The 17,480-nt window shown below is 46.6% G+C and overlaps 1 protein-coding gene across 5 annotated transcripts in view; it reads right to left on the bottom strand.

Annotated features, from left to right (window-relative positions):
- Positions 1 to 17,480, bottom strand: part of LOC130206618 (intermembrane lipid transfer protein VPS13B-like) — a 401,351-nt gene that overhangs the window by 166,144 nt on the left and 217,727 nt on the right. For 2 of the 5 annotated variants that reach the window (XM_056434667.1, XM_056434669.1), the window contains exons 25-30: positions 15,711 to 15,917; positions 10,162 to 10,333; positions 7,726 to 7,840; positions 3,685 to 3,751; positions 1,127 to 1,378; positions 404 to 548 (exon numbers count right to left, since the gene is read on the bottom strand). In XM_056434667.1, coding sequence (XP_056290642.1) covers positions 404 to 548; positions 1,127 to 1,378; positions 3,685 to 3,751; positions 7,726 to 7,840; positions 10,162 to 10,333; positions 15,711 to 15,917 — 958 coding nt within the window. Of the gene's footprint in view, positions 1 to 403; positions 549 to 1,126; positions 1,379 to 2,706; positions 2,849 to 3,684; positions 3,752 to 7,725; positions 7,841 to 10,161; positions 10,334 to 15,710; positions 15,918 to 17,480 lie in introns of those variants that run through there. The other 3 variants (XM_056434665.1, XM_056434666.1, XM_056434668.1) reach the window with 2 other exon arrangements.

The raw sequence follows: 17,480 nt of genomic DNA, 5'->3' as shown, positions 1-17,480 counted from the left end.
ATAAAAATATAATATATATATATAAAGTACATTTATTCTACATGCACACTTTTACAAATGTGAACCCCCACGGTGCACATGATACACAAACAGACACACACACACATACAGACACATACACACACATACACACAGACACACACACACCACTGTTAGTCATTACTACAGACAGACAGGCATTTGGTATTCTGTCCCCGTGTATATGGCTGTGGTTCAGAGCCTCGACTTGTTCTCAGAGCACACGTCTAATGTGGTGGCTCTGCTATGTCTGGTCGGCCATGACGGGGACTTTCATGCAGGCACCACAGACGAGAGGAATCTTAAAAAGCCAGCCTGTGACCCAACACTGTCCCATTGTTTTGTCGTTCCATGTGAAATAAAAAACTCAAAGCTCGTCTCTAACCTGCCGCCGCCGCCCCGGGGCAGAAGACCCGGATCACGCTGGTGTTGATGTACATGAGCGGCAGACAGCGGGAGGTCAGAGTGTGGCTTCTCATCGGCTGACCGCCGGACTTCCCGCGCTCCCTGTAGCGCCTCGGGACCGTGGCCTGGAGAGACCGCAGAGAGAACACGTAGACGATGAAATCACGAGATCCTGACTCATGACTTTTGATGTTTTATTGGCTGTTTCAGAGGACAACACAGTCAATAAATCCTCATCCTGGAGGAGCCCATCCAACGGCAGGAAATGTGAGTTTCATTAAGACTTAGAGTTAAAAATGGAACTCATCGGAAAGGGTAAATATTGTACAAACATTGGATGTGTTTAGGTCTGTTTTATGATATCTGCCTCTCGGGACGACAGATGAAAAATAGCCTCTTGGCTATAACTCTGGTGCATTTACAGAAATGTTTTTATTAATGTGCACTGTCGCTTATCAAATACCCCCCCCCCCCCCTCAAAAAAAACATATTACACATATTGTACACATTTTCCTTCAAGGTGTTTAACTAATGCATCATATTTCTTCTATAAACGTCAAATGATATTTAAATTATTGTATATTTTAGTTCATTTGACTATAAACCTACAGTACATCTCTGAGTTTACCATAGTACTGCAACAAATTAATAAATAAATGCATTCAATTATTTACACAAATAACGTAGATAGGAAGTGACAGACCTGGAACACCCCCGCTACGGTGGCCACTAAGGGACACGAGAGCACCACGTCGAAGGGCTGGGCGGTCAGCAGGATCTCTCGCAGGTACCGAGGCGAGCTGTCCGCCAGGGGGTCGGCGGCGGCACCCCCCCGCGGCGCCCGCTCGGGCCGGGTGGTGAGTTTGTGCCGGACGTTCTTGGTGACGGCCTGGGTGTACGTGATGGACAGGAAGCCGTGCTGCTGGTGGGCGCCCTCCAGCACTTTGGCTGCAGTCTGGCCGGTGGGCAGACGGGGGGGAGGAGTCATGACACGGGGCAGGGAACGCACGGCCAGCGGTCACGGCTGAGGGTTAAGCCTCGGGACTTTAAGATATCAGTCGTCTTTGAGGAGAAATTATCCAAATCACGACCTTTCTAATGGGCCGGATACAGCGAGACTTAAACCTCAGCCAAGCGCCCCCCACACACACACACAACTCTTACAAGCCAAGCTGAGAAGCCACTAGCGAAAAACACACCTTAAGAACAAATGTCTTTAAATTGAGTTTAGTCATTTAGATCGGATGCTTAAACTTTATGAGAGGCATAAAGTCTTATCAAAGCAATCAGATTTCCAATGTTAGGGGGGATTTGCAAAAGCCAATGCAAGGGTAAAAATCACTTAAATACCCCATGGAGTGCAAGAAAATAACCTGTGACTGTCGCATGATTAAAAGAAAAAAAAAGCAGATCTGCCCACGACATCGGTGTCAAGTCTGCGAACACATCCAGTAACAGTTCCCAACTTCATAGCTGCTCAGAAAGTCATTTATGTCGGTGAAAATGTCTACAGATATACATTTGGGAGTCTTTCTCTCACAAAATGTAAATATGTACCAAAAAAATCCACATTGAGAGTAGCTCAGAGTTTAAGTGTGCTGTATACACTAGCATTGAAAGGTTTGGAGTCACTTAGAAATTTTCTTATTTTTCAAAGAAAAGCACTTTTTTTTAAATGAAGATAACATTAAATTAATCATAAATACTCTCTCTACATAGTTAATGTGTAAATGACGATTCTCTGGTGCTTAATTAAGTCTCTACAGAGGTGTGTAGAGGCCCATCTCCAGTGTGCTAATGGTACATTGTGTTATCGCCTTAGAAGACTAGCGGAGGGGTAGAAACCCTTGAAAACCCTTTTTATGTGAGCGCAGCTGAAAACAGTTATGCTGGTGAGAGAGGCTATAAAACTGGCCTTCCTTTGAGCCACAAGTTTGAAGAACATAAATATTTACAATAACAATCATTATTTATAACCTTGTCAATGTCTTTACTATATTTTATATTAATTTCATAAATTCAAGTGTGAGTTTTCATGGAAAACACCAAATTATCTGGGTGACTCCAAACTTTTGAACGCTAGATATTAAAAAAAATGTTTTAAAGCGCTGTGAAAATGATTTTATGAATTTGTTCCCATGTCTATAGTTTAGAATCGGAGGTTTGTTTGGAAGCCACATTAAAGTAACTGTGCACTAAGCTTCTGGAGCCTCTTGGAGCCACTGTTACTGGAGGTCAAGCAAGGTCAACGACAACAAAAAAGGAGAAGAGCCGGATGCTTACAGGAGGGAAAAAGCCAGAGAAGTGGCTGAAAGACTCTTGCTTGCTGACGGGTCGAACCAACACAGTGCGTCTGTTCAGCTTGTCAGTGCAAGAGAGGACCACTCCTCCACAGACGCCCGAGCTCCGAGCATCCTCCTCCGTACTGGAGGTGAGGAGAGAGGAGAGGAAGGAGCCGAAAAGGGGACAGAGAAGAGGAAAGGAGTCACGGGGGAAGATCATGATTGAGGGGGAGGGGGGAAACAAACAGGGACCAATGGAAACCCTTTTAATGTTGGCGCAGCTGAAAACAGTTATGAGAAGAAAAGAAAGGCATGAAACCTCAAGATCATTTTGGGGGGGGGAATGAAATATAGAGCTGAATTAAACCAAAAAAGGAGTTGCACCAGCTGACATATTGTGGAATGGTCTTATACGATGATTCAGTGATTAGAACAACTGTTGAATTCTGGGATGAGCAGTAATTTGAATGGGGGGAAAAAAGCAGGCTGCAATTTACGATCCCTTAAAATCCGTAACCTGTACACGAGATAAAAGCTGTTAATTGATCTCATCATTTACGTACATTATCCAACGCTTATTTCAGTTGATTAGATAACTCTGCTATATCCAATTTGACACGACAGGTGGGATATGTCGTCAGGTACCAGTATAAGACCATCACCAGAATAAGAGTTCATCGACAGGAGAATAGAGAGGCCCGTGTCCGAAGCTCCTCCCACCCACGGGAACACCAGATCGAAGTGGCTTGATTATAGCCAATCAGAGCCAGGGGAACAGACAGGGGAATTATATACCGTCGTTTACAATTTGATTTGTGTCCATCAAAGTTATTCCAATGCTTTTTCAAAAAAATTAAATGTCCTGTCTGTCCAGCATGAGCAGAGATGGATGCCCTTTGATTAGGAGCAGCAGCACAGCAGAGCCACAGTGTGTATCTATATATATATATATACATATATACGGGCCGATGGACCTCACCGCGGCCGTCTCCTTGCACTGCAGAACGAGTCCTTCATAGTGGCCAGAGAGCAAGCCCTGGCCCGGCCTGGAGGGAACACACAAGGCCACGCTTAACTCGTCTGGGAGGACTCACGGGGACCGAGGAAGACCTCTTTAAAGGCGACATTTAAAAACCTCACACCGATACCCACTTTGTTATCAAACTCAGGCACATTGAGACTTAAATGCAGGTTAATTACGTACGGAAAACTGACATTGTGATTTTATATATTAATCATCAGGGTTCATAGACATTTCCAGGAGTTTAAACCACATTTCCATGATCAAACATTATGTGAAATCTCAGTGTATACGCGAGTATATACCTTCAATGACACAAATGAATGAGAGACAAGTGTTTGATTAAAATAATACATATTTAGATCCATATTTATTATATTAATCAAAGTGTGTAAATGCACATTTTCATGATTTTTTCCAAAACTTTTGGGATTACATTTTTGTTCAAGGACTTTTCCAGGCCTTACAGGATACCGAGAGCCCGTTGAGAGAGAGGAGAGGGACTTCCTGTGTGAATATCTCTTTTGTAATCTCGCCCTCTCAGATTTAAGAGTGACTAATGTATGCGGAGGACCCCCCCCCCCCCCACCAGCTCTTCGTTTTCTCCAATCCCCCCCCCCCCCCCGGTTCCATTCCAGCCATCCTTCGCTCCGAGGCCATTTGGGGAACAGCTGGAAGACATCAGCTCCAATCTGTGTGTGAGCAGCCAGTAAGGATGAACTGTCACCGGCCGTCTCTCTCTCTCTCTTCCCCCCCCCCTCTCTCTACCACCTCCTCCATGATGTGTGAGCCCTCACACTTACGGGCTTTTCTACGAGCGCCCCCCCACCCTTTTTTCTTTTTCTGGTCCACGTCCTATTTCGCTGTAATCAAGAGATTTAATCACATAAATTCACCTCCACATATTTTCCTGCCCTTTTCTATTATCCCATACATTTTCCAGCCGTGAGATGAGCCGGAGGCCGGATGAGACGTGTTTCCCCTGATTTAATTGGACCCGCTGCACACAAATAACCGGGGCTGGGCGATGACATACCTCACAATTATCTGTTCAGAATGATTAATATGGACCCCGACCCCAATGGGCTTCTCTTGCATATGTGGACGGTACAGATTAGAGTGGGCCGGGAGCCCCCCCTCCGAACAGCCATGACTAGAACCTGGCTCGGGTGATGGAGGGCCTCCGCCTGCCAGAACTTTGCTTGGTTTAAAAAAAGAAAAGAGTGTGCTGAGACCACGTTGTTAAAAGCACATTAAACTGAAATAACCTAGGAATAAGTAAATTGACCCATTATCTACTTAGGGAGTCGTAGAGGTCTACTAAAGAGATTAGGGCTTGGCCGCGTCTCAGGAGCAATTGGACGCACACCTGCGGCGAGCAGAGCGGCGTGATGTAACGACCCGCGACACCTTAGCCGTCTAAGCACCGACGTTGTCCTGGCTTCGGGTCGGTTCTCCGTCCCGGGTAGGAACACATGAGGCCCGATCATAAATCAGGGAGGTCGACGAGACGCTCGCTATGGACGGTTGGGTTCGAGATGATGGGCGAGCGCACGGGGGAGCTCGGTTTCCCAAAAAAAAACTGGCAAATCAGAATCCGCGTCTATTATCGTGTCAGCGCCCAGAGCCCTGATTGCTCAGGACGGGGTTCTGGTACCGGCCAAGGAGGGCCGAGCGCCGCTTTCCCCGCCTGGCTCGATGCAGAGAAGGAGGGATTCACGGGGGAATGTCTACTCGGGCACGCACACACAGAAACATGAAGGTCTCATCTGGAACCCACAATGGTTCTTCAGAGCGACACCATAGAAGAACCATTTTTGGTTCCACAAAGAACCTTCCAAACAGGGTTCTTTAAATAACTATTTCTTTAAATAGTTCTTTAAAAAACCTATAAAGGTGTCTCAATGAACCTTAAAAAATGGTTCTTTAAGGCACCATTTTTGGTTCCACAAAGAACCTTTCAAATCAGGGTTCCTTAAAGAACCATTTCCTCAGAGAGTTCTTCAAATAACCTATAAAGGTGCCTCAAAGAACCTTAACAAATGGTTCTTTAAGGAACCATTTCTGGTTCCACAAAGAACCTTTCAAACCAGAGTTATTTAAAGAACCATTTCCTTAAAGAGTTCTTCATAGAACCAATAAAAGTATCTCAAAGAACCTATAAAGGTGTCTAAAAGAACCTTAAAAAATTGTTCTGTAAGCCAAGGCACCATTTCTGGTTCTACAAAGAACCTTTCAAACCAGGGTTCTTTAAAGAACCATTTCCTTAAATAGTTGTTGAAAGAACCTATAAAGGTGTCTCGAACGAAAGAATGGTTCTTCAGTCGGTGATGGTTCTTCGTAGAACCACAAAGCCTTTTCAAGGACCATTTAAGAACCGTTATATTTCTGCGTGTAGGCTCACGGACCCCCCAAAAAATACAACATCCGGAGCTTTAGCGGATCGCCGTTTCCTTGTCTCCTCAGACGGAGACATGGGAGACGTCCCCCCGCTAAAGAGTTCCCCCCCCCCAGCAGAACAGGAACCTCAGGCACGTACCGGCTCGGAGCCGCCGACTCCATCCCAGAGGTACGTGATCGAGGCCGGGTGGAAGGGATACAGGAAATAAATAGGTATTTAAATACTGAACAGAGGCCCAACCTTTGATGGATGGGAACCTGTGTACAGGGTGTGGGGGGAAGAATGTATACATCCGTAGTTACAGCTTCAATTCCCCCAACGCTTTCATAATTTCAGCTAAATTATCCCATTGGAAGTTGACAAACACAGACACGGCGATCACGGTGGAGATGCAGTGGAAACTCGCCCGGTGGTTTTTCCTTCCCAAACAACATGTTGACGTCTCTGTGAATCGGTTCAGACACCGCAGACTCAGAGTAACTGGACTGACGCACGGGACGGGCTGGACTCTGCGCCGTGAGTCAGAAGTCGGGCGACTGCGGGTCAGTGGTTAGAAGGTCCGTCTCTCAATCGGGGGATCGGCGGTTCGATCCCCGCCCTAGTCGACGAGTCCTTGAGCAAGACCGAGTTGCTCCCTGTGGCTGTGTCTACTGGAGGCCGTCCGCTGTGCCGTGATCGCAGACTCTATAAAAGAAGTGGATGGAGTTGTCATGACGACAGCCCTCTTGGCTTCTTTAAACAGTTTGACGGGAGTTGGCATATTTGGACCGAGGAGGAGGAGGAGTGACGGAGAGACGCCGCATACGTCTCTGGTGTCGACCTGTCAATCACCTTGTAGCCCCGCCCTAAAGCGTCCCCTACTTTATGGTCTGTTTGACTCTAAATGGACCATAACATACTAAATGATGACATCATGCTGTATAGAAGAAGACTTAAAACTAGAGATGAGACATAAACTCATGTTTACAATGTTTACTGAGGGAATACATCAAGAGAGAAGTAGTCATTATATAGACTTCTATACAACCAGAGGAGTCGCCCCCTGGTGGTCAGGAGAGAGAATCCAGCGTTAACACATGAAGCATAGACTTCTATACAACCAGAGGAGTCGCCCCCTGGTGGTCAGGAGAGAGAATGCAGCTTTAACACATGAAGCATATCCTTCTATACAACCAGAGGAGTCGCCCCCTGGTGGTTAGGAGAGAGAATGCAGCTCTACCCATGAAGCATAGACTTCTATACAACCAGAGGAGTTGCCCCCTGGTGGTCAGGAGAGAGAATGCAGCTTTAACACATGAAGCATATACTTCTATACAACCGGAAGAGTTGCCCCCTGGTGGTCAGGAGAGAGAATGCAGCTTTAACACATGAAGCATAGACTTCTATACATCAAGAGGAGCCGCCCCCTGGTGGTCAGGAGAGAGGAATGCAGGTGTTAACACATGAAGCATAGACTTCTATACAACCGGAAGAGTCGCCCCCTGGTGGTCAGGAGAGAGAAGGTGGTAAGACACTTACACATCAGCTTCACCCTTCAGAACTGGAGGGTGCATACGCGTGTTTACGCGTGTTTACGCGTGTTTACGCACGGACTCTACCTGCATCTGTGCTGGTCGATGTTGAAGCTGCCGACTTTACATTTGATCTTTGTATAAACATCCTGGACATCCACCGAGGCACTCAGGTCTTCTAGTTCACCGATGACACAGATCTCTGACAGAAACACACAGACGGAAAAACAAAACATGAAGTGAGTCACAATGGAAAAGACACTCGGGTAACTTCACGGTTGCCGCCCTTTGATTTGGTTGAAGCGCGCCGTGCTTGTCACACACGGCTGAACTCGGACTAGAGGGAGTCCTTGAGAGGTTGTTCTTGTACTGTTGCTTTGCAGAGGTTCGAAATGCAGAGGTTCCCAACGGTTTATTAAAATTGAAACACAAGGCATGTCAGCGTTTTTGTGGAAATAACTCTCCCGAGCTGTGAAACTCAGAAACTCATGGTCTCCGAACCGTTGATATTGATCTATGAGGGTTTTTTAAAACTCAGAGCATCGGTCTTACATGGTTCATCTAGAGCACTGATGTGTGCCTCTGGAGCCTCACGCTTCGATTTCTACCTCTAATCTTCCAACACGTAATGGCATAACACTCGAGCCCAGAACCGATGCGTCGTGGAGTGGCTCTTTTTTTTTCTTTCGTTCTCCATTTCTCCGGAGAGACAATAATCTTATTTCCTTTTTTTTGCAGTTGAAAAACAAATGACATCAGAGCAGATTGTCTGCCGCCGTGACCGCGGCACGCTTATCTCCCAAGAATGTCCGTGTGTGACATAAGGCGTCGAATGTATCGCCTGCGCACAAACGCTTGTTTTCAATAACATGCCGAATGTGTTGCGGCGCAGAGGATCCAGTGGGAAGTTCATCTCGCCGCTCAGATGGTGCACATTAAGTCCAAAATCCGAAAGCAATGCCTATTTAGGATGTCTCTAAGTCAAACCATCTCTGTGAGGTCCTCCGAAACATTCCCTCTCCACCATTCAAAGACCTTAAGCCGGCCGATCTGCTTGGCAGATGCTAAATATTACAGCCACCAATTAAAGGTAAATCTAGCCTTTCATCGCCGCAGTAAATCTAAAGGGGAGAAGAGGCGGTTCGCTTGGGATTCATCATCCATTTATTTATTTGTCTTTTCCGCTCCAATCCCTCTTTTTCTCCTCCAGCTGCTTTTCGCTTCCAAGTGCACACTATGTGCGAGAAAAAGGGGGATGGGGTGGGTGGGTGGGGGGGCGGTAGCTTTTGAGTGTCGACGCAGCAGGACTGTGAGATCTCTGAGTGTCTGATTCCACTGATTAATCATCGACAATCAAATTGGGTTCAATCACAAATGCTGTCGTTGCTCGTAGTCCTTCAATGGTTCCGTACTTCTGTTGCTGCTGCTATGAACATGAAGCTCTGCTATGTGTTCAGAACATATGATACATACATGTATATACAAAGTGGGGGTAGCCGCCCTACAACCATCGGTTGTCAACGGCAGTTTTGAAGCCTTGAGTTCGCCGTTTAGATTTTTTTTGCAACCGGTGAAGGGAAGTGACCATATTTTGGAGGGACGGCGTAGTAGACAGAGTATATGACTCTGGTAGCGACCTGTCAATCACCTTGTAGCCCCGCCCTAAAGCATCCTCTGCATTATCGTCTATTTGAGTCGAAATTGACCCGAAATTGACCCATCATTTCTGTCTTAACTTATAACTTAAGACTTCTATACAACCAGAGGAGTCACGCCCTACTGGACGTTAGAGAGAATGCAGCTTTAACATATGAAGCATATGCTTCTATACAACCAGAGGAGTCGCCCCCTAATGGACTTTAGAGAGAATGCAGCTTTAACACATGAAGCATATGCTTCTATACAACCAGAGGAGTCACCCCCTAATGGACTATAGAGACCGAATGCAGCTTTAACATATGAAGCATATACTTCTATACAACCAGAGGAGTCACCCCCTACTGGACGTTAGAGAGAATGTAGCTTTAACATATGAAGCATATGCTTCTATACAACCAGAGGAGTCGCCCCCCTGGTGGTCGGTAGAGAGAATGCAGCTTTAACACATGAATCATATGCTTCTATACAACCAGAGGAGTCACCCCCTACTGGACTTTAGAGAGAATGCAGCTTTAACATATGAAGCATATGCTTCTATACAACCAGAGGAGTCGCCCCCTGGTGGACTTTAGAGAGAATGCAGCTTTAACTCATGAAGCAAATACTTCTAAACAACCAGAAGAGTCGCCCCCCTAATGGAATTTAGAGAGAATGCAGCTTTAACAGATGAATCATATGCTTCTATACAACCAGAGGACCCCTGGTCATCAACATTGGCGTTTAAGAACCAGAGGTGGACATCTGGTTTAGACCAGCTGTGTAATAACAATCAGCAACAGAGGTTGGAAAAAAGAGAACGGAGATTCATGGTATTTAAAAGAAGAAGAAAGAGAGCCGCGGCGTCAGGTGGAGGTGAAGTCGTACCTGTCTTCTTGGCAGCCGGGTCGGGAGCAAACAGTTTGACGGTGACCTTGGGCAACATCCACTGCATCCAGAGGCTGACCTTCCCGCTGGTGCCTCCGATGCTGCTGGTTTTCTGCTCCAGAGTGACCGGGTCGGCAAACGGGCCGTCGTCTCCGGCCGGCACCGAGTCGCCCTGAGGGAACCGAGACAGGACACGGGTCAGTCAGGGCTGGTGACGAGGCAATAATTCAATATGATGACTCATCTTCTTTAGGAGGGGGGGGGGGGAATTGTGATGAAATGATACATCAATTATACCTAAATTGATATCAACGAGCACATACTGACTCAAACGTCTCAGAAAATCTGATCAAATTAAGTAAACCATCAAATATTGCCTCACTATCCAATTCCTAACTACAACTGAGCTTGAAGAATTTAATTTAATTTTCAAAAACAAATCTCGACCGACTGAAGGGCAGAGGAATGTGTCGGCGACGTCGTATTTGAGTGTCGAGGACTTCACCGTCAGTTCACCGCCGAAGAGACCAAAACAAGAAATAACATTTCACGGCCTTCAATTTCTGAAGCTTCACGTCAGACTGTCAGCTCGTCCATCTGCCGGCGTTGGTGCGCCGCCACGTGTGAATGCGTCTGTGTGTGTGTGTGTGTGTGTGCAGCCACAACTACGCAAAACCGCTGGCTTCATCTCTCTCCTGTCCTTTTTGGAGCGTAGTAGATGACATCAGTGTCTGGTGAGCAGAGCTGAGAGCGATGTGGTGGTGGTTTGAGGGGTTCAAAGCCATTGTGTGGAGCTGTCACTGGTGTTAAACCCCAAAAACGAAGCCACCAGCACCCCACGTGACCTGCTTTCACTCAAGTGCGCCAGGACACACACACTCATCTTGGGAAAGACTAAGAAATGAAGGGGGGAGGGGCCTCTTGTCTCTTTACTGGGGAGGGGGGGGGGGGGGGTTGGCGGGGCATCGAGGATGACAGTTCTTGTACTCTTCCCGGTTTCATCCGTTTCCCAAACGTCTCTCTGAGCCTGCAAAACAAACAAATGTGGCGATCTGCCGCGCTGGCATGGCGGGGTTTTGCTCTTTTCCACGGGCCTCCCCCCCCCCCCCCCCATCGCGGCGGCGTGGTAATGACAGATTGTGTCATGGTTGTCGAGGCTGGCTGTGGTCAGCGAGATTATCAAACCATCTCAATTAGAAACCCCCACAGCTGCTGGGCTGATTACAGCGTCTTAAAGAGGGTCCAGATGAGGGAACTGTGTTCCCGCTGAGGCATCTGGGAGGGAGTGTGTGTGTGTGTGTATAGAATGAGAGGCCCCATGTTAAATTGCAAATCTAATTTCATCTCACAGTCGAGGGTGGCTGACAGCAGAGCAACGCATATATATTTATATGTATAACAACGCATGACAATGATATAAATAAATGAGGGATTACGGCGATTCAGAAAATAGAGTCAACGTTGCAGCGTGTCGGGGCGCCTCTGGGAACAGATGAGAATCAAGCGCAGCGTTATCTATCGGAAAATGTAAGATTTCCAATCAGATAAAACGCCCCCAGAAAACACAGGCACAAAGTTGGCAACGCCGCGGGGCCCTGAGAGCTCTGCAGGCATGGGAACCACGGCCCTGTGCTGCATCAGCCATACGCAGCACACTATATATATATATATATAACATGATTTTAAGCTTCATCAAACTCAACATGATGAAATGAAATACCCTCCATATGGACCAAAAAAAGCGTAATCACGTAATTCCCTCCAGAACGAGCATTTACTCCAGTCAAGTGTCAAGCAGAGTCATTACGTGTTCCCATGCAACCAAACAGCCAAGGTGTGTGTGTGTGTGTGTGTGTGTGTGTGTGTAATAACGGTGACTGGCACAGAGTAACATGATCCAAGTAAGTAATTGTGTTCAGTCAGTCTCAATGAGAGATATTCTAGCGTCAACTGCCATTTGGGGACTGATTATTGTTGAGTTGGAGTCAAAACACGGGGCCTGTGTGTGTGTGTGTGTGTGTGTGTGTGTGTGGTTGGGATTGTTTAGTTTACAGTTCTGGCCGGTCGGTGGGATTAGACTCTGTAATGTCATGTGTGGAAACAGGAGCCAGCCGCTGGCGCTGTGGGAAGCTCAGACCACTGTGTACTGTAGCGTGGTTACACGGAGCATCGGACACCCGGCCGCCGCCGCCGCTCGCCAGAACCGCCGCTGTCGCTCCGGAACTCGGAGTCTCTCAAGACGAGAGGCGTTTAAAAAAAAACAAATTACGCAGGTGTCAATGAGGAAAAAAAGACATTTCTATACATGAGTGTATTCATTTTTTGGAAATGTTATTAAAAGATATCTTTTGGTCTTCATGTGTGAAGGAATATTTCCAATCTTTAAAAAGATGGAATAATTCACCAACGTTATGGAGTACAACAAAATTGAGAATTTCAAGAGGATTTAATAATACCTACAAGCTGGAATGTTAGACTACTTGGGAAAAGCCAAATTAGGAAAGAAAGTATTTTTGGAATGGATTCATTTTGGAAAAAGTTATTAAAAAAGATCTTTTGGCCTTTTTGTGGAAGAATTGTAAATGAATTTAAAAAGAGAGAAAAATCCACCAATATTTTGGATAAAAAATAAATTAAGAATTTCAAGGGACTTTAATCCATACTTGTAATTTTAATAACTTGGAAAAAACAAATTAAGTTAAATTCCTAGAGATGTCCTGTTACGTGTTAGGATCACACGGCGTGAATGACAACATCCAGTCGGTGCTGTGAAAAAAACAAAGAAAAAAACCAATCCACTGTAAAACGAAAACATCGCAAAAAACTTAACCCCCCCCCCCCCCAAGTTCATGTTTTTTATGATCGACAGGAAATTCCTCCTCCTCCTCTGATGAAGGTGAGGCCTTGAGGAACACATGTGGTGGCGTGGCTTCGGCAGAGGTGTTCCCAAACACACACACACACTCAGAGAGAGAGAGAGAGAGATTTTCCCACACCTCCATAAACCGAGCTGTAAAGTATACAGTCTAATTCCTGCCCCCCCCACCCCCCCCACCCCCGCATCTCGGGGGTTTATTTTCTTTGCAGAGTTTGTCTTCGCCCATCAGAGAGACCCAAACACTGGGAAGACAACAGCAGGCTGGGAGGTGTCTGAAGAAAAAGGGGGGGGGTGAGAGATCACGGGGGCGAGAAGAACGTCTCGGGGACAGGTGGGAGGGGTCAGCGATGAGAGAAGATAGAGAGCGAGAGAGGCAGGTCATGGAGTCTCATCTATATATATATACATGTCACAGAATATTGTGTGGACTCGATAGCTTTTGGGAGGGAGGGGGGAGTCGGGGGGGGGGGGCTGCCACTACCGCTGAGACTTATCAAAACAGCTCCCACATTCTTGCTCAATCACCCGGCCTCCCGGAGGACTAAACACTTCTACCAGTGTTTGTACTTAGGTAAACAGTGACAAGTGGGGCTGTCGGGGGGCCCTCGGGGGGCCCTCGGTGGCCTTGTTACAGACGCGCTATGCTGTCGCCGCCCCCCCAACCCCCCCCCCCCACCACCCCGCCGTTGCCAAACTGAACCGCTGCCACTTGTGACGCAAGAACACACAGACGCAGATGCACGTCGACGTATGAAACACTGTGTGTGTGTGTGGACACTTTATTGGCTCCCGGGGGCGCGGTATGCTGTGACCACCGGGGGGGTGGGGGGGGGGCTGTCAGCAATGTGAGGAGGAGGAGGCCCCCCCCCCGGTGGTCGCGTTGCCTTGAGTCCCGCCGGGCTCGGTGCCGAGCGCTCCGACAACGCAAACACTCAACGACACCGTCGTTTGGTACTACTTCACACACACATGCACACATCCATATTACGCATGCCTGACCCCCGCCCCAGGCCCTGGACCCTCGGCGAGCCACTGCTGCTGCTACTGTAATAACAGGAGAAGAAGAAAGGAAAAGTCCACGCCGAGGAGGAGCGTGGCCTCGGGGCGAAGAGGAGAACACTCGGCGGCTCGTTTACCTGCACGCTCGGCTCGGGTTGGATATTCTACCCGGCAACACATGTAAACACAGGTTATTGTTTCCCTTCAAATTAAGAGGTTTATACTCAATCAAGCTCCCCCAGCTCACATGAATCAAACACGAGCCCGCAGCCTATCTGGAGGATCTGTTCTGGGTAAGAAAAACAAAGAATGTACCAGACACAAGCGCTGATGAGATTTTTCCAGCTTTTGAGAAGAAAAAAAAAAAGTAGAAAAAAGTTGTTCCCAAACAAAACAGATTTCTTTCTGCAGACACATTGCATGCGTTAGCACCGAAAAAACAATAAGTTGCCGCCCCGAGCCGACGCACGGCGCATCATCATCATCCCTTCCTTCCTTTTTACCCCATTGGACCCCTGTGGTGACATCGCCTTCGTCAGGCGCGTGAATTCACAAGTTATGAGCAAGAGCATCAGTGACCTTTGACCTTTGAAAAAAAAAAAATTCTGCAGCTTTCTTGCGTTCAACAAAATTAATGCGAGAAATGCAAAATTAAGTGTTATATGCATGTGCGTAGTTCATTTTATGTTTGTAATTTTGTCAAATTTGAAATAGTATACAGGTGGAGGCTTCAAATAGATCTTTTTTTGTGTGCAACTTTCTTGCGTTCACAAAAATGAATGCAAGAAATTGAAAATTAAGTGTTTTCTATCTTATGCATTTTTCATTCTATGTTTGTAATTTTGTCAAATTTGAAATATTAAACAGGTGGAGGCTTCAAATAACCCTAGTTGACTTTGTCTCTTTCCTTCACTGTGATATTAATGTATCTCTTTGTTATTTATTTATTTATTTTCTTTGATCTTTTTTTTTAAAAAATGTGTGCAAATTTCTTGCGTTCACCAAAATGAATGCAAGAACTTGAAAATTAAGTGTTTTCTATCTTATGCATTTTTTAATGTTTGTAATTTTGTCAAATTTGGAGGCTTCAAATAAGTCCAGTTTTCTTTTTGTCTTTTTCCTGCACCGTGATTCTCATTTATCTCTGTTATTTTATTCTTATTGTTTGATTTGTGCAAAATGAAAGTTAATTAATTAATTAAAAAAGCATTTGTGGAACATTTGGAGAAACACAATGAATTTGGAGACGACGACATCGATACTGTGTTGGGGTGTGAGATAAAGTAGAGATGAGAATATACAGTGGGTACGGAAAGTATTCAGACCCCTTTACAATGTTTACTCTTTGTTTCATTGCAGCCATTTGCTAAAATCAAAAAAGTTAATTGTATTTTTCATTAATGTCACTCAGCGCCCCATCTTGACAGAAAAAAACAGAAATGTAGAAACTTTTGCAAACTTATTAAAAAAAAGGAAAATGAAATATCACATGGTCAGAAGTATTCAGACCCTGTGTACAAAAAAGAGAAATAAAATGAACTTTTTTGATTTTAGCTTATTAAAGGGGTCTGAATACTTTCCGTACCCACTGTATATTAAAAAAACCTCGATGTGCAGATTCAAGAATCCCCCATAATTAAACCACGTCAGTCCGACCCCAGTGAAAACGAACCTCGGTGGGGGGCCCGAAGTCCGCGGACCGGCTGCAGGTGCTGGTGTCCGGCGCTGCGGTGCCGGCGCTGCTGCGCACCGGGGAGGATGGGGCGGCGCCGGCGGGGGGCTCCGGGACGCCGCTGGAGGTCTGTCGCAGGATGCCGAGCCTCTGGAGGCGAGCCCACGTGGAGCTCCAGCTGAGCAGCAGCTCGTACAACAGCTGCACCTGCAGAGAGAGAGAGAGAGAGAGAGAGAGAGAGAGAGACAGAAGCCTTTGAGTTGAGCCTTTGAACGCATCTTTTCCGACTATGCCTTGAATAAACTAGAATGGGCACTCAGTAGAGCGCATTCCTTCGTACATCACAAGATTGGGCATTAAATTATGAACATTTTGGCATTAGTTGCATGCCAATTGGATAAAATTGACCGCACTATGGTAAAAAGAAGATTTTGACCTTTTCTTGACCTTGACCTTTGACCCGATCGATCCCAAAATCTAATCAAATGGTCCCCGGATAATAACCAATTCACTTCATTTTGTGTAGCCCAATATCACAAACTACAAATTTGCCTCCGCGGGCTTTACAATCTGGACACATACTTTTACATCCTTGACCTTTGACCTCACATCGGATCAGGAAGAACTCCCCCAAAAATAGAGAAAAAACTCTTTCACGGGGAAAAAGAGTGACGAACCCTTCAGGGGAGAACAGAGGAGGATCCCTCTCCAGGATGGACAGAAGAATATACGTCATGTGACCAGAAGGAAGCGTGACAGAGTTACATGAACACATTCAATGAGGATGACAAAGTGTGTGAATACTTCATCGGCATGGACCACGATCCAGAAAGGGGGGGCGGGGCATGACAGGAGGCCGGCTTAGGAGGCAGGAGGCAGGAAGCAGTTATGTGCTTCTGACTTCTGAGCCCGTTGGCATGATGGGACTTGGCCTCTTCTTCATCGTGCGACTTCGGCCTCGTTACCGTGGAGAAACGGGACCGCGGTGCCCGTTCACGTTTCTTTCACTCTAACGCTCTCTTCGACTCTCGTCGTCCGTCCTCATCACAACGTTATCAACAACAACAACAACTCCCAAAGAAACACCCGCAGAGGGAAAGTGGAGTTGTGTCATCAATTAACCCCTCCCCCCCCCGAAAATAAAATAAAACAAATAAACTCGGGAAAAAGGCAGAAGGCTCGTCGTCGAGTGTTCTCGACTCTTTTTATATCGTGCGTTGACATGAAAGAGAGGGGGCGGGGCTTCAGACTACAAGGCCAAAAACAAGAGTGGAAAACATGAGCGGAAGGCCGGGGAATGTGATGTGATGCTTTCGCTTGTTCATGCGTTCACCCCCGTGTTCTTGAGAGAGGGAGAGAGAGAGAGAGAGAGAGGGAAGAAAAGCGGCGCTCTTTCACAGTGAGCTAATTTTCGGGATTTTGAACGCTTTCGCTTCTGCAGCCAAGTCTGAGCCCTCAGAAGTAAAAAAGGTGCACGGACACATGATCGCACATAGCCCTCTACCCCCGTCTCTCTCTCTCCATCTCCCTCCCTCTCTCGCTACTCCCAAAAACATTTCTGCACACGCCTGTTAGCGCGCACATTACGAGGCAGGCCCTCCATAAATAAGCATAAATCAAAAAGTTGAGAAGCAACACAATACATCACAGCTGGGCCATTTTTTAAACATGTCCAGGGAAGAGACCCGCGTACGGACGCACGAGAGGATGAGGGGGGGGGGGGGGGGGCGACAGCTGTGTGCCATACCCGACCCCGACTCCACGCTCCCC

The sequence above is a fragment of the Pseudoliparis swirei genome, chromosome 16 (genome assembly GCF_029220125.1).
Source record: "Pseudoliparis swirei isolate HS2019 ecotype Mariana Trench chromosome 16, NWPU_hadal_v1, whole genome shotgun sequence".
In the NCBI taxonomy this organism is placed as follows: Eukaryota; Metazoa; Chordata; class Actinopteri; order Perciformes; family Liparidae; genus Pseudoliparis; species Pseudoliparis swirei.
Note: the sequence above shows the minus strand (reverse complement) of the source record. Positions and strands in the feature narration are given on the sequence as shown.